General features: G+C 37.4%; 1 protein-coding gene across 1 annotated transcript in view; it reads right to left on the reverse strand.

Moving 5' to 3' along the window:
* Positions 1-23,676, reverse strand: part of LOC109091152 (glucosylceramide transporter ABCA12-like) — a 41,286-nt gene extending 17,610 nt beyond the window's left edge. The window contains exons 1-32 of the mRNA XM_042764162.1: positions 23,604-23,676; positions 23,392-23,459; positions 23,083-23,204; positions 22,306-22,436; positions 22,036-22,178; positions 19,500-19,664; positions 19,145-19,365; positions 15,344-17,767; positions 14,953-15,056; positions 13,600-13,706; positions 13,179-13,387; positions 12,693-12,769; positions 12,416-12,546; positions 11,863-12,030; positions 11,411-11,575; positions 11,139-11,334; positions 10,855-10,994; positions 10,084-10,203; positions 9,883-9,973; positions 8,238-8,417; positions 7,688-7,976; positions 6,591-6,705; positions 6,177-6,506; positions 5,190-5,259; positions 4,965-5,099; positions 4,682-4,837; positions 3,566-3,749; positions 3,228-3,446; positions 2,538-2,734; positions 1,955-2,112; positions 1,001-1,237; positions 68-215 (exon numbers count right to left, since the gene is read on the reverse strand). Of these exons, the coding sequence (XP_042620096.1) occupies positions 68-215; positions 1,001-1,237; positions 1,955-2,112; positions 2,538-2,734; positions 3,228-3,446; positions 3,566-3,749; positions 4,682-4,837; positions 4,965-5,099; positions 5,190-5,259; positions 6,177-6,506; positions 6,591-6,705; positions 7,688-7,976; positions 8,238-8,417; positions 9,883-9,973; positions 10,084-10,203; positions 10,855-10,994; positions 11,139-11,334; positions 11,411-11,575; positions 11,863-12,030; positions 12,416-12,546; positions 12,693-12,769; positions 13,179-13,387; positions 13,600-13,706; positions 14,953-15,056; positions 15,344-17,767; positions 19,145-19,365; positions 19,500-19,664; positions 22,036-22,178; positions 22,306-22,436; positions 23,083-23,204; positions 23,392-23,448 (7,189 nt within the window). The 5' untranslated portion in view covers positions 23,449-23,459; positions 23,604-23,676. The remainder of the gene's footprint in view (positions 1-67; positions 216-1,000; positions 1,238-1,954; positions 2,113-2,537; positions 2,735-3,227; positions 3,447-3,565; positions 3,750-4,681; positions 4,838-4,964; positions 5,100-5,189; positions 5,260-6,176; positions 6,507-6,590; positions 6,706-7,687; positions 7,977-8,237; positions 8,418-9,882; positions 9,974-10,083; positions 10,204-10,854; positions 10,995-11,138; positions 11,335-11,410; positions 11,576-11,862; positions 12,031-12,415; positions 12,547-12,692; positions 12,770-13,178; positions 13,388-13,599; positions 13,707-14,952; positions 15,057-15,343; positions 17,768-19,144; positions 19,366-19,499; positions 19,665-22,035; positions 22,179-22,305; positions 22,437-23,082; positions 23,205-23,391; positions 23,460-23,603) is intronic.

Consider the following 23,676-nt stretch of genomic DNA (forward strand, 5'->3'; position numbering starts at 1 on the left):
CAGGTCATGGAACTAATATTCCACAAACTGCTGAAAGAAACTAAACTAGTCATAAAAGCCCACTTACTGGCTTTCTCTCCGAAGTACGTGCTGTTGAGATCGTCAGGAATGCTGTCTCTTGATGCAAATATGTCATTCGCAGTCACAGACTCCGATACAGACCAGGTTTCACTTTCTGTAGGCTCCATGTTGTCTCGAGTCAACTGCAAGAACACCTGAAGGAAAATACAATGTCTTTCTGAATGCACTTGGACAGGGTTGGATCATGTTTTCCTATGGCTTTGTTAGGTTAACATTAGGCTCCCAATTTACTAGCAATTACTGAATGAAGATTGTAAAATCTGCACCATGTAGAATGTGTAGACACTGGTGGCAGTTTGTGATTTGGAAATACTGAAAACAGCATGCAATTTGTTTCTTAAAGGCAAAGTTCAATGAAAAATGGGAATTTTGTCATAATTTAAAGCCTGTTTACACCCAGGATGATAACTATAACAATGGCGATAATCTTTATAGTTATCATTCTTGATGTGAACAGCCACATACTGTACACACGTTGGACTGAGAGATTGAGATTATTTAAAAAACATCTCCATTCTGAAGATAAACAAAAACAAACAAATATTCACTGAGAAAATAAAACTTTAAAAGCCTCAGCAACTCCAGCTGGTAGCCATGACTGTCAGGTTGGGAAATCCTGCATTAGATGATTAAAATTAATAGCCTACACAAATCTGTTTATGAATGGATTTTTTTCTTCAGTACTTTTAATAGCATTTCAATAATTAAATATCTCCCAGCTCTACTTAGAATCTTTGGAGTGAAATTGCACTGTATGAGTCAAGAGTCCTAGGGAACCTAGTACGGTTAAGCTTCCTTTGGCAGTGTTGGGCTTCACTGCTTGAGGCTTTAAAGGTTGCTGGGCAGGCAGTCTGAAGCCCAGCAGAGCTGGCCGAGTCCATAATCCAGTGCTGCATATGGGTCTTCATCTGATAATTACCTCTTCCAGGGTGGTGTCAGAAATGCCATAGCAGCCCAGCTGAAGCTCGTCCAGGTTCTGGTCCAGACCGGTGAGCAGAGAATGGTACGCAGCTGCATTCTGGGGGGTGTACGGTGGGAGGGCGTAGACCAAATCACCCACCTCTCCCTCCTTCTGCTGAGCATCAGGCAGGTAGGATTGAATGAAATCCCTGAGTTCTTCAATGTTCAACTTTTGGTTTGAATCAGGAGTCTGAACCTGAATCAAAAACATATAAATGCATGTTGATAATACGACAAATTATAAAATATACATTCTGGAATACCACAGTGACACATATTACCACAGTAATATCACGGTATATTAATACAATAATCATTATATACCACTGCATATATACACTAATGTATAAAAGTTTGGGATCACTAAGTTTTTTTTTAGACTTTAAATTTTTGAAAGAAATTAATACTCGAGCAAATGTATTAAACTGATCAAAAGTGACAGTTAAGACATTAATAATGCTACAAAAAGATTTCTATTTCAAATAAATGCTGTTCTTTTGAAAGTTATATTCATCAAAGAATCCTGAAAAAACTGGATCAAAGTCTCCACAAAATACAGATAAAATATAGCAAATAAAAATGAAATATCTATTTTCAGCTTTGATAATAAATGTTACTTGAGCAGCAAATCATCTTTAAAATAATTTCTGAAGGATAATGTGCACTGAAGATTGAAGTAATGACTAAAATATACAAAGTATATAAGATATTTAAATGGGGCAAAAAAAGGGAAACATTGAAAAAATCTAACCAACCCCAAACGTTTAAACGTTTGTGTACTAGAATATCAGCTTATCTTGGTATTAATCTTACACCATTATACTGTACTCCAGTACTACCATGGTACTTTTTATGAGGGTTGAACTCAAGTAAGAGCTCAGTTGCAGTGAGTGACATAAACCATGGAATGCACCTTCTTTGTGAGGGTGAGGTTGTAGCCCTGAGCCAGCTTGTCTTTGAGGTAGAAGGGCGAACCACAGCACTTGAGGCCTCCGCGCTCCAGGAAGGCAATACGGTCACTGAGAACTTCAGCCTCATCCAGGTGATGGGTGGAAAGAATGATGGTACGCTCTGGACAGTTAAACAAAACCAACACAGAGGCATGTCAAATCAAAGATCCACTGATAAAGGCAGACAGAGAGAGAAAGGCTCTGAACAAAGAACTGATGTAGAAAGATAACATAGGAGAATCTGACATGACCCTCTTTTACAGTCTTAAATCCTTGCTCGAGATAAATTCGCTAACTGTCTCCAAGGAAGATAATTAAACATCAGAGGGAGCATGACGGATAACAATCAGTCGTTACTACATCTGCGTCTGGATTTTTCCCTGTCTGGATTTGACTGCACGCACCTTGAGAAAATCCATTCAAGCCTAATTAAATTCTAAACCAAGTGTCAGATACCCGATAACGACAAAGTCCTTTGGGGAGTTTGCTACAGGTACAAGTCAGGAGATTATTTTCACTCTGGTCTGAATTGCAAGGGGATTTCACCTTTCTTGTGCTGAAGGACAATGTCCCAGATGCTGCGTCTGGAACAGGGATCCACCCCGGTGGTCGGCTCATCTAGCACCACCAGCCGCGAGCCTCCAATGAAGGCAATGGAGATGGATAGCTTCCTCTTCATACCTCCTGACAGGGTGCCGACACGCTTGTGGCGGTGAGAATGCATGTCTGTTTCCATTAGGATTCTAAGAAAGGAAACCATGTTAATGCATATTTCGAATTTAGCTGTTACTCTTACAGTATCCACAGTGATTTGAGGTAAAATGCCTTGCTCAAGGGCACAGTGTGTTCATGGACCATCCATTGAGGGATCTGAACCTACACACTTTTAACAGCCCATACATGTAAGTAGTACATGTAAAAAGTACATGTAAGTTGCCCTCTTTTTTGTATCTAAATGTTGTGTTTAATGCTGCTGAAGAATCACTGTTTTTTATATAATAAGCATCAGTGTAGTTTGACTTTGCAGCTGAACTACTTTAAATTATGAGTAGGTTGTAGTGTGGGAAGCTTCAGCTTTAAAGTAGTTTAGCTTCCCCAACACCATTAAGGGCACAGTGAAAACCTGCATGCAATATGAGTTAAGATAACATATAGCTTCTGTAAAAAGTTAATTTCTCTAAGGGAGTGTTACAGAAGAACATAAAAACATACTGTAATAGGAGTGCTGAAACTTACCTTCGTACTTGTTCGTTCACTTCCTGTTTGGTCAAGTGGGGAGCTTTGATCTGAGCATAGAGCAGCAGGTGTTCCTTTGTGGTAAGGTGATCGAACAGGACATCATACTGCATGCACACACCCATCTCCTTACGCACATCATCTATGGATGTCTGCATATCCATCCCATACACCTCAATGGTGCCACTGGTTGGTGCAAACAACCCTGTCAGAAGTGACCTGAAACAAGAAAATACAAAAATATGAAAATGAAAATTTAAAACTATTTAAAAATAGTTTTCATGCTTATTAAAACCAATGGCATTTTTTAAAGATGCAGTGTGCTTTTATGCTCTTACATAGTGGTGGTTTTTCCAGCTCCATTGTGACCCAGCAGAGAGGTGACATGTCCCTCATAGAAAGAAAGGTTCAGGTTGTCTACAGCATGCCGGTTGTCGTAGGTCTTTGTCAGGCCATACAGTGAGACTCCAACAGGCAATCCTGAGAAGTCGTCTTCTCCATTCTCCGCCAAGCTACTTTTACCTACGGGGGGAAAATACAAAATAGATAAAGAGAAGCAAAGATGTTAAAATATCACACAGAAATTCAAAGGATACAAATTTAGCGTACAGTTACAATCTGTGTCACTTTCAAATAAGGTAGAGTGTGCAAGTATATTTGAGCAAATAAATTTCTCAGATTTGTTAGATAAGAGATCAAAAGCTCATAAGTTTGGTCAGTAATATTCTATCTTTTCTGAAAAAAAAAATAGACTTTTATTCATAAAGGGACATTACATTGCTCAAAAGTGACAGTAAATACATTTACAAAGGGTACAAAAAATAAATATTTTTCAAATAAATCCTGTTTTTTTGAAATTTCTATTCAAAAAGAATCCTAAAATAAAAAGGTATCACAGTTTCCACCAAAAATATTAATATATTATATAATATTATATTACTGTTTTCAATACTGATAGTAAGAAGAGATGTTTCTTGATTACCAAATCAGCAAATTTGAATTCAGCTGTCATCACATGAATATATTACATTTTAAAATATATTAAAATGTACATGTACAACAACATGTATTTTAAATTTTAATATATTTAACAATATTACTGTTTTTACAGTATTTTTTATTAAATAAATGCAGCCTTGGTGAGAAAAAGCACCTTCTCTCAAAAATCTTACTAACCTCAAACCTCTAAACGGCAGTGCAGGTAATCTACTGTAATGTAATATTTAGCTACAATATAACACGTCTTCCTCTGTTTCTACTTCAGTCTATAATCACTGCACCAATTAACTAATCTAATTTGCATTGGTTAAAAAAAAAATTTAAGATGGCACCACAGGCTGCCACAGACAGTTATCAAATATATAGATATGCACTCATGCAAAAGTACTTTCCCGCTCAGTGCTGCTACAGACCAATCAGAATCAAGTATTCCAAAGCACTGTGTAGTAACGTACCTTTGCTCTTGTCAGTGATGTTTTGCTCCTGCATCATGTTGGTAAAGAGCAACCCTCTGCCTATTTTCTTTGGTGTTCTGCTACAGCAGCTGAACATATCTGTCCAGAAGGACCGAGTCACTGGAAAGTACCACGGAAGACCAATGCCATACTTTCCTAATTAAGAGAAAAATGGATTAAACAATAATATTAAACCTCAATTTGTAAAAATGAATAATGTTTCTTTTTGACTAACCACACAAACAAAAAGGATGAGTTTCTCAACTGAGCAGCTCAAACATACCTGGGAAGACCATGCGGATGTAAATCCCAATGATAAAATATACTACTGAGTCAATGAGGAGCAGCCAGCAGAGCCAACCGAAGGAGGAAGTGTCACCAGCCAGAGGAGAGATATACATGTTGCTCCACTGGATACCTAGGTGTAAGTACACAATGCATTCAGTCAGTGTAATTATCCCAAACAAACACTAATTACAGACAGTGTGAGAGGTTTGTGTCAACCTACCTTCTTCCTGTTTTTCATAGCGGGAAATATACTGGCTGGCATAACTGAAGCATGTCGGAGAAAAGAGACTCTGTGGACCAAAAACAAATGCAGTGAGATTTATTTTACAGTTGCTAATCGATTAAAACATTTAAAAGACTAGTTCACCCAAAAATCTAATTCTGTCATAATTTACTCACCATCATGTCACTTACCTTACTTTCTTACAAAACCTTACATTCATACAAAAGGTGAGTTGTATAAGTAGTTAAAAAAAAAAACATGGTACATGGTATATTAGAATATGGTAAATAAAAAAATAATATTTTTCTTGGGTGAACTCTTCCTTTATTTGTGAATATAATGTAGTTAATATGCTAATTCATTTGTTTTGTTTTTATGTATTCATTTGTTTTGTTTTTGTTGTTTATATAATATTACATGTAAAGATCTTTTTGCCGCTGCCACAGCCTGCGCATTAGCCCTCTGCTGGTGTTCGCATTAACATTTCTATGAATGACGCGGTTTCACATTTGTGGGTGATATTTCACTTGTGGAGCTGCTATGATAATTAAATTTCACCATACAAAGAATGGAAATGACTTTTACTAAATGTCCCGCCTGGCTTTGATTTATAAATGAATTATCCGTAAAGAATTTCTTCCTGCATTTTCTGAGAAAACATGCTGTTCTTGGGACTTTTGTGTGTGTGAGAGAATATTTGGTCCCTGCAGTAACAGTAAAACCTGAAACCTATCTTGAGGGAAGTGAAATAATAAACATACTAAATAATGTCTAAATAAAAATATATAAAATGCAAAAAGGTCCCCACTACAACAGAAGTTTTAGAAATTTTAATGTCAAACTGAATATCATTTTTTGGCTGCATTAATCATATATAATTATTCTCATGCATTAATATGTGAACTGTAATAGGCCTTTTTAAATATTTCACAGTGTGACCGTGCAATGATGTTAAATTGCAAACTGATTTAATGCAGTACAGACCAGAGCGCTCTTCACACTGAAGGAAAGATTGTCCTCCAAGTGGATCAGCACGATGAAGGGGAAGAAACAGATGACATAGATAAGGCTGCCGCTCAGCCCAGCGATGTTGGTCTTATCGAAGAAGGAGCTGACCAGGAAGCTGATTGCAAGGACACTGAAGCCATAGTCGCTAAGGTAGAGGAAGAGAACGAAGCCATCGCTGTGAGGAAGGATGCCGCCAGCTTTCAAAATGATGGTGAGGATGATGACGGTCACCAGCAAGAACACAGCACTTTCAATTAACCAGGCAAAGAAGTGGCTGATGGGATTGACCCCCATCATTTTCATGTACTGTGGGAAGAGTGAAAAGAGATTAGAAACCTAATTAAAGTTTGTGGGAAGAGACTAAAGAAAATATATGTTTTGGTTCCATACCTCATGAAGTCGCAGTTCTCTCTCGTGGACGAGTTTCTTCACAAAGTGGGCAACAAACAGCACCCAGCAAGTCATGAGTGCCATTGGGAAGGCAAAAGCGAGGCTGTTGAGATACCTGGGGGGTAGAAAGATTTGAGATTAGCAGGTGAAAGGTATATTTGTTATACACATCAATCTATATAACTTCAAATGTTGAAGAAAGAGGAACTGATGAACTGATTAGCTTAAGTCAAGTTTCTCTTTGACTAATGTTGTAATTAAAAGTCTAATTTGGTGACCGACAGCATTGATCTTCTGCAACTAATTCAGACATTCATTTGGTTTGCAATCTATTTTCTATGGAAAAAAGCTTGTCACTTTATTGCATCCATCTTTTCATTCTAGCATCTGTTAGTGTTATTTTAGTATTAAGAATGTACTGTTACACGATTTATATTTTCAGTTTTCATTTTTCATTTGAATTTAATTTTAAGTGATGTTGCCATTTTTAGTTTTGTGTTTGTTTTAGTTTTGTTTTTATTATTTCTATTTAGCTTTAATTTATAATTACTATAGTTTTATAAGCCAAGACAAGATTTATCCTAATAATTATATTTTTTCACCTAAAATTTATATTTTATTTCAGCTGTACTTCAAAGACCAAAAAATATTTGTAATAATTCTCTTACACCGGCATCTATCTAAAAGCCACCATCTAAAGCCACCTTTACATAGCAAAAAATAAAAATAAATTATGTAATGTTATTATTAAGTAATGATGAGTCTCATACACAGCCAAAAGAAAATTCAGTGCCATGACAACAGCTCTGATCCAGCACTTCATCTACACAGAACCAAAGCCAAACCTAAGCTTACAAAATTGTTTTGCTGCCTTGCAAGCAGTGCTGTTTCATTAAACAAATGCAAATATATTATTTTTATGAAATACTAGATGTTCACCCTACTAGAGAAATTTCTAATAAACAAAACGGAGCAGATGTTCAGTGTTGGTATAAACTGTTGATTATCTGTTCAGATACCACATCTTGTGTGACCATCTCAGTCTTTATATGAGACGCTCAGTGTGTATGTAGGGTCTGTGCTTTTCAAACACTCACTCGTCCTTGTAGTAGCAGGGATAAGGGAACGCCTGCATCTGGACCGCGGGCCCATCCATGGCTTTACCCGTCTGCATTTCGATGATGGCTCTGTCAATGCTCTCCTGCAGATACACGAAGCCTCGGTTGTACCTCTGGGTCTTCGTTGACGACATGAAGGCATCTTTCACCCAGAAGGGATTCCTTGCACGGTCGGTGCGCATTACATTCTCGATGTTCATTCGAATGGTGTAGTCGATGTTCAGGGGCAGGCTGCTGGAGGTCTCCTCAGGAAGTTTGAAAATAATGCCTGTGAAGATGAGCAGAGCTCATGTGTATAAAAGGGAAGTGATCTGTTGTCATAGTAACCTCAGAGGCCTGCTGCTCCCCGATAACAGTGGAAATCTATATCTCAATGGAATTGAATCGAATTGCATTGAATTACTGGCTTTAAAGTGCCTGTGGTGTCCTCAACAGAGAGTATCACCAAACGCATGAGTGAAGTAGTCAGTTGAAGAGGTATCTCCTGATGAAAGAGTGTGTGTGCATGTGTGTGTGTGTGTGAACTCACTGGCGTAGAGCTCGCGGTTTTGAGCCAGTCTCTCTGCCTGCTCGTCGAGTTCATCAGTGGAGTTGAAGGCTCTGTAGCGGTCAAAGTTGACACAGGAGGAAAGGTTCATCATCAGCATGGAGAGGGTGGTGATCTGCTCCATGATAAACTTGTTTTTCTCTAAAAGGACTGTCATGTTTGCTGCAAAGAGAGTTAGAAAAACTGTTCAAGCCACTGCAGATTTAGAATAAGACACACTTGGGTATATAGAAGCAATGCATCTCTGGCACTTGTCATGATTTGTCAAGTGCTCGGCTATAAAACTCTATTCAGACAGGGATAGTTTTCCCAGAGGAGGTTAGGTAAATTTGTGTCTCACAGACTAGTCCTATTCTGAGAGTAATTTTTTCTCAGGGAGACATTAATCGCCAAGTGAACCGTTAATGTCTGTTTTTCTTCCCATTGGTAACAGTTTATAGACTAACTCCAGGGTCTTGTGGTTATTTAATTAGTAAATCTGAATTTGCAAGAAAGAACTGATAGTAAAAACTATTTTTATATAAAACTACTTTATTAGTATTCATTCATTCATTCATTCATTCATTCACAGTGTTGGGAAGGTTACTTTGAAAATGTAATGTTACAGATTACAAGTTACCCTATTTAAAATGTAATAAGTAGTGTAACTATTTCAATTACTTTATTAAAGTAATGTAACTGATTACATCTGATTTCTAAATTTCTAACAAATGTTTTCAACTGTTAATCATTTTCAAACATTTAAACCAGGGTTAAATTTACAGTAATACTCAACACTAATTACTGTCAGACTTTCAAAATCCTTCATCACTTGAATTAAGATTATAATAATTTAATTTTAAAGCACAGCCACTACAAAATCAGACTTTAGCTCCTCTTTTTACTTTAAGGTTGAATATAGATTCAAAATCATAACAAGAAATAATTTTGGCATCTAACAATACCTTGGAAAAAATCAGTTAATCTTAAAAAATAAAGCATATACATTAATCAAAATAGGAAATAAAACAGTTATTGAACAAGCATGTAAACTATTCTGTCAAAAACTCCTGAAACATAGGTGTCAATGCAAGAGAGTGTGTGTGTGTGTGTGTGTGTGTGTGTGTGTGTGTGTGTGTGTGTGTGTGTGTGTGTGTGTGTGTGTGTGTGTGTGTGTGTGTGTGTGTGTGTGTGTGTGTGTGTGTGTGTGTGTGTGTGTAAATATTCAGATGTAACCCGCTTTGTAATTGAAAAAAATTTCATAAGTAACTATAATTGAATTTTGCATTTTTTTCTCAGTGATTGTACAGTTACATTTATTTTGTAACTAAATTATGTAATGTTTGTATTATGATTCTTGCCATGATTAAGCAAAAATTATGATTCAAGATAAATTTCTGTAAGTTTAAAATAATGAGAAACTTTATCATAATTATGAGTTAACGTTATTTAGGGGGAAAAAACACTTCATTATTATGATATAACATTTCACTATAGTGCAAAGCTTTCTCCTGATAATGACACAGTAACTCATAAATATTAGAAATTTTCTCGTTATAATAACATCCCATAATAATGAGAAACGTTCTTCTAATAATAATACTCCATCACCATGATGCAAGCATTGCATGCGCTGTTGAGAACTTACAGAATTGGCTGAGAGTTGAGCTCATTTGTGCAACATCAATGCCGGTCTGAGTCTGAATGAAGTTTTGGACAAAGGGATTGCGCAGAGAATTCTGTGAAGAGTAGTTTGATTAGGAAGCAGTTAATGCAGTATTGGGGAAAAAAATTAATGAATCAAATAAAAAGTGTTTATTTGATTTTCTCTGGACTCATTGTAGTATACCTGAAGTATCGGCAAGGTTTTTGTCAGGATGTCGGCAGACTGCAGCACATATGACGATGATTCTATCCACTCTGATGCATAAAGCTTTAGATCACCAAACTGGTGCAGTGTAGAATTTGACTGAAGGAAAGAACACAAAAACACCAAATTTTACAAGAAAACCCAATATTTTGCTTCATGACTAGACTACACGTCTATATCTTAAAAGAACAATTCGATATAACTGTGCATATGTAGGTCAGATGACCAGATTTATGCTGCAGTCCATCCTAAGTCAGAAACAGAATATTCCTATATATTTTATCTTTGCATGTATCTGATTCTCAGCAAATACGTCTCCTAGCAACCGTGGAGAATAAATGACGTTGTACAATGCTAACCGTACAATTACTAACAGAGAAGGTCATTTACCATGTTTTTCACACCTGTCTCTGCAAACATTTTTCATCATCATGTAATGTAGGAACAATTGTTTGTTTCACGTAAACTACACTTTTCCCTTGGTGCTGTCATTTTTGATGTCATACTTTCACAACGAATGACATTTTCGCAGCACTTTATAAATTGGAAATCAAAGTTTTTTTCAGGCAGAGAACTTTTGAAATATGAACAAAACACATATCTAAAAGTGGCCCAAATTGGATCCAATCACACATTTTTGCTTTTAAATATACATGCAAAAAATTTGAATTATCTCTGTGTCTAAAATCAGTGAAAAGCATAAATGTGGCCTAGATGCCACATATTTATTTGTGAGATGTGAAACAGCACCTTTCTCATGATCTCTCTCGTCACTGGTGTGTCTGGTGAGTACAGGACCTGTCCTAACAGCATGGGTTTGAGGAATGCCCAGGCAACCGCACCGCCTGTAGTGTTCACCATATCCAAGTAGAGGTTCATACAGAAGGGACCTGGACATAAGCAGTATATTAATTAAGCCTGACCACAGCACTTCATCAAACTTAACTCAATATGCTGTAAGCAGATTCTCGACAGGTCATTATCATAATGCTTTATTGCACATTTAGCTGTGTGCTGAGAATATGGGTTCATACTAGCATCGTGTGGGATTTTGAACTTTTTAATCAGCTCTTCTCTCTTGTGGTCCGTCTGGACAGAAGGATCAGTCTCGGTTACGATAGGAACTTTTGCAATGGCGAACAGTGTCAGGATGCCGTTTTTGCACAAGGCACGAGCGATGGTACTAAAGGTGGCCCTGCTAGACATGGTAGACCGCTTTCCCCTCACCAGCTGTGGGAGAGAGAATCCAAAGACACATTTTAAAATAAAATAAAATAAAATAAAATAAAATAAAATAAAATCTTACACCGTGGAACTCTTGGTTGGCCACCAGGTTTAGTTCTCCTATGTTTGTCAGGTATTCCTGCAGTTTGTTAATGGCAGGTACCAGTTTGTGCATTATGTCCGTCAAAAACTTCACCATCTCTAGCATGATTCCCACCAAATCCTGAATTTCTTTGGACAACACCAGCTGCAACAAAATATCATAGGGATTTTAAAGTAAAACTATTGGTATATTGCATGATATAGTTATTTTCTGGAAAATAAAAAAGGTTTATATATGTATATTAAAAATATAAATGAGAAAATGAGAAGAATCCATAATTATAAAAGCACAAAACAGCAAGCATTATTATTTCGTTTCATAGTAACTATATGCAAAACATTTCTTGTATTTAAGTAACAACAGAGAGATGCAACATTTCAGTTTCATTGGATGTACAATATATACAATACATTCTGTGCCCAGCTCTTTACCCTGAATAAAGCCGCCTTCATGTCCACATGACGAAGAAAGATAACCGTGATGCTGTACCATTCATGTGACAGTTCACAGAAGGTGCTGAAGATCTCCTGCCCTGTAGGGTCCAGTTGCAAAGACGAGGGGTCTGAGCACTGGTGCAGGTTTGCCAACCATGCCAAGATCTGTGAAGAGGGGAGAGATGACAAACAGAACACATTATAATAAAAATGCTCTCTACAAGACTTCACACTGGTGAGAGACTGAGATATATGTTACTACATATATGTATTGTGCCTAAGCAGCTTCATCACGAATAAAGCACGATCACGATACAACCCTCTATGAGCAAGCAAAAGGCAACCATTGCAATGAAAATGTTCAATGTTTAGGTAAGATCAATAGGAAGGGGAAAAAATCCTTGGGAGGAACCAAGACTAAGCAAGGGGAGCCCATCTTCCTCAGTATAAAGTGATTTAATTTATTTTTGTTTCTGTCTCACACTGTGTGAAGCCATGGTTTTTGGACACTTCTTGATCCCCTCTGATGTATGCATGAGTTGTGTTGTACCTGCATGTTGTTTCTGGGTAGAGAGTAATCTAATAGAGCATGAAGAATGCGAGGGGGAAAGCTGGTATACCGCTCAACATCCTGAATGAACAGTGTGGCATTTTTCAGCAGCTCAGAAACTTTCACTTCAGCTGCCAGAACACAAGACAAAAGACAAGTGAGAGAGCAGGAATGCATGCATGGCATGGTTGAAACAGACTGATTGGACCACCATCTCATAGCTAAGGAACACTTGTGTTTCCGCAGTTCTTTTGCTTGAAGCAACAGCGGTACGTACCCGGAGATGTAATATTGATATTAAGAGTTTTCAGAGTTGAGACGTCGAAGCCCACAATTTCAGAGAGAGTTGATGTCCTTTATAAAAGAGAAAGAGAGCGCGAGTGATTGAAACTATCAGTAGAATTCCTGGACACAGACTGTTCAAAATGTGTAACATAATTATACAAAATGTTTATAAATATTATTTATATAAAATAGTTATATGAAAAATAATATTATGACAATATAGTAATTATCATAAATATAATAGCAATACTAAATAACATGAAAAACAGTGATAAACAGTAACATCAGTTTGCTCAGCTTGAAGTTGTGTATGCTAGAGAATGTTACACTAACAGCACATGTTGAAAAAGTAGCTTGTTACTGGAAATGCTACATTTCACTCTACTAAAAAATACTTTCACTCTACTAAAAGTTACTCCCCAACATACATAATATAAGCTGCAACAACAAGGTTGAAGGTCATTATAGAAAAAATTACCAGTCCACTTCAGTGTTGTAGGTGCTAGGGTCTCCAACAAAAGTCTGGAAAATCAGATCATAGATGTCGGTGCTTTGGTTCACCAGGTTGTTTGTGAGCACATGGAAAGCCTGGATTGTGGGAACAACAGTGTCGCATAGCAGTCTGGGGCCCAGAGGAAGAAAACTGGTGATCAACTGCACAGAGGCCATGTTTTCCAGAGCGCACACCTACATTATCAGGAAAGAAGTTGGATTCAGAATACTTTAAATATAGGATACGAGTCATATGGACTAACAATATTCTTTGTATTCGTATTGCAACTTGGTATGGCATGAGCATACCAATAAGTAAATACTGAAAAGATGTTAATTTATGCTGGCATATTCTTTTGAAAAAGTTTTATATCTAAACCATCTCATCTTAAAACCAAAAATCTCACCTTAGTTAACAAGTGGTCCAGTATTATGCCCGAACTCTCATTCGCCCAGTTGGCTGAGACTAATTCAAAGGCGGTGTTTAGCACTTGCAGTAGAAGATGCAGATTTTCTGCAGAGAGGCAAGAGAAATGGAAGGGAAAAAACAAAGATCAAGCTTTTGCAGAGCTAAAGTAACTTATATTCCCTACAGGCATCATTACTTGCACCTAACTCCACTTTCAGGCCAACCTCACAGTGCAGCAAGCAGCAAATGATCTAGCAAAGAATCTCCCCTTAGAAAAGAGACATTGAAAGCTCTATGGTGCCATGTGCTGATTTAGATCTGACAGCACTTACATGTGCAACACCTTAAGCAATATAAAATATCAGACACTTATGAGGGAAATTAAATGCTCAACAAGACATCAGCTTTATTAAAGAAAATACAAAGCAAACTGAGAGGCTTTAAAAAACAGCTTATCAATGAAAATGAGGGAGTGCTGCAGACAAAGAAAGTGAGGAGTGAAAACTGTGGATCTCCAGAGGGGGAAAAAATGGTGCACTCTTGAATAAGATAGTTAATGTAAAAATGAAAATTATTCATTTGAACTTAATCAGTACTTTTGTCTTGTTATCTGATAAATATATATGTTAAAACAAGAAAATTTTATTCCAGAAGCAAAAAGTAATACTTGACACTTGTTTTCAAAGCATACAGTGTATCTTAATTAGGTTTATTCTTTTACCCAAATGTTAAATTATTTTCTTGCTTAAAGCACAAACATCACTAAGTTTAGTAAAATCTATGCCTAAAACAAAAACAGAAAATACTACTTGCATGCAGGTTTGGAATGACCAAAAAAAAAAAAAAAAAAAGTAAAAAATGTCCATTTAAATTTTTGGGTGAGGTAGTCATCTAAATAGATTGGGTTGATAATTTAAAAGAGAGTAGTGGATAGGAAAGAAACATTTGCTATTTTAAAGAGCACAGGCACTGTAAAAGGCCTTCAAACTCTGTCTAGCCACATGCCTCCTTGCTGAATATCACAGAAAGCTGACTTCACACCTGCCGTTAACTGCACTGCTATGAAAACCACCAAATCTTTGGAATGCCATAAACAAAAATTACTAAGGATTACTTAGAGTAATTTATTCAGAGGGAGAACCTGGAGTCTGTAACATTTACTCTGGACATGCATCTTGTTTTTGAGCTAAACAAATATAATTTATGCAAAGAAATAATTATGTATTCACATGGCTTAATGCAAAATACTTATAAGCACTATATGCAACTGTGGGAGCATAAGATTGTGGAAATAAAACCCCTGAATGAACGGTGTTATAGGTCAGTAGATCTTGCGAGATGATTTATGTACCTTGGGATTCGTTGGCCAGACTTCTCATGATGGTCTTAATAAGAGAAGAATACTGCAGGTCTTCTGGAAGGCTATTAGCGAGGTTTGTCAACAGCACAGGCAGCCTATGTAAACAGAAAATTTTAATTAACTAACAAAATGTTATTCTTTCTGCTGAGTTAGCTTTATCAAAATGTACTTCTATGGATTATGATCTATTTATTTTCATGAACCTAATAATGTGTAAGAATGTGTTCTTTTCAGAGTCATAAATAATATTTCTCAGAAGAAGTAAGCAATTATGCAGGGTAAATGCCAAGTAATGAACAAGTAAAAGAGATGGAAAACTAGGCCTTGTTATGAGCTCATAACCAGAAACCAGCCTTGGGAGCAAAACCTCAATGAAACTCACTTGTCGGTCCAGTTAGTGTCATTCATCTCCAGCAGATGGCTGATATTCATGCTAGAGGCCCCCAGCACTATTTTGGGGAGTTCAGACTCCACACTGCTGCTATTGCCCAGCGAGATGAGATTTTGGATGGTGTGCAGTAGCTGCTGGCTAATATCAGCTGCTTGGGTGAGAGGGTTTTGGTCTGCTCGGATGATCATTAGGATTGTCTTAAGGGTCTGCTCTAGGTCACCTATAATGCTGTTGGAGGAGTTTGTGTTCATGTGGTGCACCATGGCCAGAAGGTTGTTGACAGAACTTGCAACCTTAGATACAGCCCCACTGGCATCCCCAAAGGTGCTGGTGTCATTTAGAACAAAATATATTGTCTCCATTAAGTTGAGTGTGATATTGATGTATGGCCGTCCCTCAACAGGCATTATCGAGTATATGGAAGATGCAACCTCACTTAAAGAGTTCACTGCTTGTGAGATTTGGATAGGGGAACCGGATAACATAAGGCCTTGGTAGAGACTCATGGACACTTGATTAGACACGGTCATCAAGATGTAAACAAGGCCATCTGGAGTCATATGCGTGGATGTCGGATCATGAGTAATGTTTAGCGAGTTAAGAAGAGACTGTGTAACCAGCTGGGAGATTTCTGGGAAGTGGGATGTGATTTCTGCAGTGCTGGATACTTTCGAGAGGGCTGTGAATAGAGCCGATTTGATAGCAAAGAGGTACATGTGCGTTTCCTTGGGGAGAACAACAACCATCTGATTGAACGTCTGGGTCAAAAGCATCTCCCTCTCAGCATTGCTGCTCAGGCTATAGTTTGACATGGAGAGGTTGAATATGATGTGGGTGGCCATAGCACTGCTAAGGAGGAGGGGATGGGTGACCTCTTGAACATATTGTCCATTTGGAAGAGATGTAATATTTGAGAGGGCAAGAACATGGTTTAGGGAGTTAGAAATCTTGCTGGTGGACATCATGACCTTTTCTATGTCTCCGGGATATGCCTCGAGCAATGCAAAGGCTTGCATCATTTGTCCAGATATGTTGAAATACACAGCTACCTCTCCAGAGAAAAGTGAGGTGAAGGCTTCTGCAGTTTGATCAACAGCTGCCAAATAGGATGCTATGCTCATCTGCGACCCTGGACTGGAAAATGATCCAATTATGTTTTGGAGAATGCCAGTGACCTGAGGGCTGATGTCCTCGCTTTCTTCAAAATTCTCGGTAAGGATGCTGTTGAGCGCCGTGAGGAATTGGATCGCAGTGTTGGTGTTATTTCCATCCTGTGAGATGATATTTGACACCGAAGCTTGAAGTTGTTGGGCCATGTGCTCAATTCTTTGAAGAATGTTCAGAGGTGGCTGGTCGGATAGCACCATGGCCATGTCTATTGTTCTTCCTAGGCTCTCTGCAAGTTTCTCTACTTTATCAAGGTCCTCCACTCTCCACCCTTCACTACCAATGTCCATGAACATCTCCAAAAACTGCTGCCCATTGCTAGGGAGTGTCAAGAACGACAGCACATTCAGAGCTGTGTCAATGGTTTCCTCCTGACTTGTGCCTCCAGTCATTTCTTTCAGATAACCCTTCAGGATGACACCCAAATCTGGATTTGCAAAGAAAACATGGATAGTCTCCATAATTTCAGTCGAGGTAGGTGGAATGGAAAGAACTTCAAGCAAGGCTTGGTAGTCAATGTCAAGAAGATCAAGGAAGTCATCCACTGGCTCTCTCTGTACTTCGCTAGCAATTCTTCTGGCATTTCTTGTGTAGGACACAAGACCTTGCAGGTCCTGTCCCTGAGCAATTTGCATTTTAAGTGGGCTTAGATATTGTTCCACAGGGTCGAAGAGGTCACTGGTTAGTTTGATCTGTTTCAGCATGTACAAAACATTCCCAAAAAGGTCTATAAAGGTTTCTGAGAAGCACGGTAGTGGCATCTTGGTTAGGGCATCTCTTACTATCTCGTATAACTTGCGCAGGATCTCCAAAACAAAATTTAGCCCAGTGTCTTGAGTAGTGTACAGCCAGTTGAAAAATTCAACAGTTTTCCATAGGGTGCCACTTGTATCTTCCAAATACAGAACTTGCTGCATTATTCCATAAAGGGTAGGCCAGTCTCTCAGTAATCCTGTACCAATGATTTGCTGGATAACCTCTTTTATTAAGCTGTCAACTGTGCTTCTATTTGGGTTCATAAATATGTCTCCACTCAGAATATAATTAATGGTTTCCTTTGTAAAATTCATTCCAGTGAGCGTGATCTCCAGAGCCTGCATGATGATCTGAGGGCTTGCAGTTGAGTTCTGGAGGAGAATGCCATTCTGGAGGATGACCTCTATAGTTTTTCCAGCTGCCTCAATGTATGGCGTCATCCAGGGAGCTTCTCTCGTAATTTGATCCAGAGCCATTTGTACTGAGGAGAGGCTGATGAATGAGAGAGAAATTAGTATTGCATGTTCAAAAAAAAGTTACAAAATAATAAAAATGCCTCTTTAAGGATCCATTAATAGCTGGATTAAATAATGGACTGTTACGAACCATTACGAACCATTACAGTCCAAGATACTTAAAGGGCTACACTTCTGCAAAAATGAAAATTTTGTCATTAATCACTTGCCCCCATGTCGTTCCAAACCCGTAAAAGCTTTGTTTGTCTTCGGAACACAATTTAAGATATTTTGGATGAAAACAGGTAGGCTTGAGACTGTCCCATAGACTGCCAAATAAATAACAGTGTAAAGGTCCAGGAAAGTATGAAAAGCATCATCAGAATACTCCATCTGCCATCAGTGATTCAACCATAACGTTATAAAGCGCTGAGAATACTTTTTGTACACGAAGAAAACAAAAATAACAACTTTATTTATTTGGCAGTCTATGGGACAGTCTTAAGCCTCCCTTTTTTCATCCAAAATATCTTAAATTGTGTTCCGAAGAAAAAAACAAAGCTTTTATGGGTTTGGAACGACCTGGGGGTAAGTGAATAATGACAAAATTTTCATTTTGGGATGGAGTATCCCTTTAAATGTAGAGTTAATGAGATATTTTTAAACTAGATTACTTAGATTTAAAAGCTGCACAACATTAGTCCATATTTCATCTTGATTTTGCTCTCCATTTCAGCGGGCACTCACATTATATTAATAGAATTTAATATTTATAATAGACTTTATTTATAATAGACAATTTCCATCATGTTTCATCATCAATGATCTACAGTGAGTGCATAAATGTTTCTGCAGTCTTACATGATTGATTCGCCCAGATATGCACAAATGCATAATTTGATTCCTATCAGTAGTCAGTTCATTACAGAGATGAGCACATAATGCAGAATCAATTTAAGTGCAAGGAGATATCAGAATAATAGAAACTACTTTATCTGCTTAAACCTGTTTGGAAGCAAAAGAGTCAAACTGAATAAATCAACTTTAATGCAAATTTAATTACTCTTACTTAGTTTGTTTGCATTATTCCAGCCCCTGGCCCTTATGTGTAATAACTGCAAATCTCTTAGCAAATTTGAGAAAGTATTTCAGTAATATAATTAGGCTATTGATAATGTCGAGGTATAATGGGAGTGTAAGTGCAGGCAAAATTGTTGCACATTTTGTTGTTGGCAATTTAGTCAAGCTATACAGTTTGAAAAATAATAGTGAAAAGCTCAATAGTGTTTATCTTCATAAAAGATATTTCTCTGTTATGAGACTGCCATTTGTTTGCTGTCATGTAATAAGACTTGGGGCATGTATCATAGTAAGAATATATGTTAGTGTAAAAATGACTCAAGCGCATTAATACCTTTGGTAGAGCTGCATCTGGAAGAGCTGGACATTCCAGTCAGCCTGGTTTGTTAATTCTAGCACTGAGAGGTTGGATAGCATTGATGTATAATGCAACAGGACTTCTGTAAGGTGATTGCTAGCAAAGGTACTGTTCAGGATTGCCCCATAGAATGTCTCCAGTGACTCTGCCATCATTCCTGCAGTGGCATTTTTCCATAGAGGGTTCATTGCCATTCCCTGTTTAGAAACACAGAGGGACAGTCTAAATCAGTCTTTAGTGCACACTACCATCTAGTGGTGACATATGATAGTTGCATTTGAGATCCATTAAAAAAAGGCTGCTATTGTAAAACTGGACCTTATCGCCTCACCGTCATATTAAAGGCTGGAGCTGGTTTATCAAAGGCTGCTATGACTGGCAGCAGGCTGATGTTACACCACAAAGCAACAGTGTCTTCACTTCCAGAACCAGCTCTGACATCCTGCCATATTTGCTGCAAGTAGCTGCAGTTCAGGCTCTGACCCCCCAAACCAGCCTGAGGGGTGAGCATCAGAAAAAAAGATAATTATCACAGAAGTCTAACACACTACTGTCTAACAGAGAGATTGCAAGAGCAACAGGGTGGCGACGAAACTGGAGATAAGATCGTCACATTCACAGAGACACAAGAAAAACTACAAACAGATATCCTTAGTTTGTCAGGGTGGCAAAAAGTTTGGACCATAGATCATACATTGGGCCCAAGGGAAGGGGAGGGGGACCCATTCATGATCTTGTTTGATGCCTTGTGAATTCAATGATGTGATATTTGATACTATCATAGACAAAGCATTCACTGAACATGTAGCAGAGAAGTAGGGATAAATGACTCCTGGCAGGATTTGAGCATCTGTTGTAAAAGGAAACCAAATTCTCTCTAGGGATAAAAAGCAGCACCTAATGCGTGCTAGCTAATGTAGGCTAGCTGTTTATCTGTGATTAATACACTTCTTGGCACACTGAGTGGGCCTTTTGGGCCAAGGTTGTTGAATTTATTTCAGAAAAAAATAAGAAGTCAGAAAATTTCCAAAACATTTAGTTGATGCCTATGCCTGTTTGGAAACACACTAATTAACAACTAGTCTGACTGATGGCTGAAGGTCTGGAATCCATGGCAGCTTTCATTGGCCAAGGCCCACCCATTAAGCCGTTTGACCTACATGTCAAACAACAAATAGTTTGTTTTGTTTCAGCGTCACGTTTTGGGGCATGGAAATGTCGCCACAATAGCAGACCGGTGTTTAAAACTCTCAGACGTATTTTAAAGATTCTATGCCGCAAACTTTAAATATTTCACATACTTTTTAGAATCCAGCGTTTAGTTGATCCTAATAAGCTTTCGTCGTCACAGTTGTAAACACGACGGCTTTCTTCTTTTGTGAGGGAGTTTGGCGCCACGGTATCAAATTTACAGAGTTTCGATTAATAAAGCGTAATTTTCACACAATTACTTGAAGAATATCATGTTATGAATTCAAAACAATATTAATATGCTGGGAGATTTGAACACTGATGCTTTTGAACATTAGTATCACACATATCCAGCTTCATATCTACGGGTTTTCATAGGCGGTAGGTTTGTTTGGTAGCTCACGGAGTATGGAGGCATACTTGAGAGGTGATGAGCTGCGGATTTGAATCCTGTGTAACCACAGTTCGACAAAGCAGTTCAAATCTACATATAAGCAAGTTCAAATGGCACGGTTGCATCAACATATGTGTTTTTATATCAGTTTTGCATTTGTAAACACTATCGGACAGGTTTAGGGTTGGGTTTGGTGTAGGGCATATTTCCAAGATGATAGAGCATTAACTTTTAGCGAAAGTCCCTGGATATTTGATTTCTGAACCGCGGCAATACGTAGCAGAAGCAACATAATTAAAACACAGCAATACGTACCTATATCAACATAATAAAAAACGTGCCAGAGTTCATGAATTGAACCGGTGTTTTAGCGCCACTCAGTGGACATTTTTCTTTGAAACTGCGGCGAAACATGCAGTAAGGTATGTAAAAATGGTGTTGCACAAAAAGTGCACAGATGTACATATTTTTATGAGACCAAGTTGCTTTGCTATTGATGCAGTATGTGTCATAACAAAGAAGGTCAATTATTTCTCAACAATCTTCAGTGGGATTATATAGAAATTCCAGCTCACCAACCCTCTATTAAATGCAAAAAAAAAAAAAACCTGCATTCTTTACATTGTTTCAGAAACATCTGTATCAGAGTTGCCAAGTTCGCAAATTTTACACGACTTTGGGCTTCTTTTTTTTTGTTATGTCGCATAAAAAAATCACGGGTTGCGTTTTTTTGGGCTTATTTTAAAAAATATGGTTTCTTTACATTTATGGTCGCTGTTTTTCCAATATATTGTTGGTACTGTCTTCTCGCAGCTAATAGGCAATCGGTGTAATAATAAAGGTGTGGTGTAATTCGTCATCGTGCATCGCGCCCCCTCCTCCCCCTCTTTGGAGTAAAATTGCGTTTAGCATGCAGACATGTGACATCGTAATCAAAGCGATGATGGTTATTAGATATTAATATACAAAATATACAAAACTATTCTGCTCGCAGGTGATCAGTGGACAGTGTGTGCCCTCCTGCTTTGTTAGTTTGCTGATTTTTGTAAAATAATTTCTGTTTTTGCTCTTCAAGCTCAGAGTGGTTTGAGTTTACTATGTTGCAGGCTCATTTATTGATAATAAACAATTGCTAATAAATAATACTGATGATAATAAATAATACAATAACATTGGGCTTATTTTTGGGCTTGTTTTTGAAGCTGCGGTTGCTTATCTATCTTGTTGGCAACACTGGTCTGTATAAGTCCCCCATATCAGTAGATAGGAATGTTGTTCTAACCTGCAGAGCAGCTTCTGCAGTTGACACAAGGGCCTGTGGCAATCCACCAACAAAGGAATGAGAAGTGAAACTGCTTGTGTTCATAACATGAAAAATGCCAGACAAAAGGTTGGACAATGGCTGCTGGAGGACATAGAGGAGATCTGAGGAGAAGAAAGCATTTGCATTAGATGCATACAGTTCAGATCTGAAAGAAATTGTCTGTAAACATGAACACCTACTCTGCAATTCTTTCGCAGCTGTATTCAACAATAACACTGCTTTTCTCACCTGTTTGTGCCTGCATGTTGTGAGTACTGATGACAATGGCTTGTTGAATTGTGGACACGACAGTCGGCAATGAATCCCACATAGGAGTAGCTTCGAAGGTTGAAAACAGAGCAGCCAACATGTCCTCCAACCTGTTGTTTAACAAACAGTCAGATTGACATTCAAAACTAAGAGTCAACAAGAAATAAATCTATTTTTAATATGTATGCTCATCGGTTTGACTGGTTTGATGGTATGCTCATTAATTTTGGTAAGGACTGTCACACCTACTAATTGTTTGTGTGGAAATCGTGAGGTGAAAGACTAATCAACTGCCTTAAATTACTTTCGTAATTTAAAAGTGATTTAAGTGTGGAAAACCCCCAAATGTTTGGCTATAGAATTATCATAGATAACAATCAGCTTCTTTGGATTAATCAATATATATATATATATATATATATATATATATATATATATATATATATATATATACATATATATATATATATATATATATATATATATATAATATATATATATATATATATATATATATATACATATATACATATATATATATATATATATATATATATATAGATATATATATATATATATATATATATATATATATATATATATATATATATATATATATATATATATATATATATATATATATATATATATATCATCATTGTCAGTGTATCTGAATGTTATGGCCATCTCTCTGATTCTCTTGACTATATAAATGAAGCTTTCAACAAAAAATAAATAGTGGGATGGCAGCCTTACTTGTCAAAGGTCAGCTGGTCAGCACTCCCGGAAAGGATCTGGACCAGAACACCTACAGATTCTGTGACCGTCTGGGCGGACTCATTCATGAATGGTGACATAGTGCCCAGAAAGACTGCAAGCTGAGACATCACAAAAGAAGTTAACAATAACACATTTATGTTTGTGTGTGTATTATATTGTTTTTATTAGTGCAATAAATCAACATATATCATAATATGGTGACATTTTCCTGTCAAAAGATTTGAAGATTTGTTGGTTGTGAAGGACCTGTCAGTAACAGGCCTTTGAGAAATAAAAGCAATTTACCTGTTCTGTTATTTCATTTAGGTTGCCAAGACTGAGGTTTCCTAGGTTGTGCCACATGTTTGTATATCCTGGAGAAAAAAAAAATAGAGTACATATATCTATGACAACTTGATTGAATAAAAAAAGAAAAAAGGCTTTAAAAAGTTTTATTTATATATGGCCACACTAACAAACTGTTTTGAACCCCAACAAACACCATACAGAAAACTTGCCTTCATTTGAGTTTAGAATATATTCTGTGACCTTAAATCACAGATATGATGGGCTGAGCTGTGTTGTTTGATG

The sequence above is a fragment of the Cyprinus carpio genome, chromosome A9 (genome assembly GCF_018340385.1).
Source record: "Cyprinus carpio isolate SPL01 chromosome A9, ASM1834038v1, whole genome shotgun sequence".
NCBI classification, from domain to species: Eukaryota; Metazoa; Chordata; class Actinopteri; order Cypriniformes; family Cyprinidae; genus Cyprinus; species Cyprinus carpio.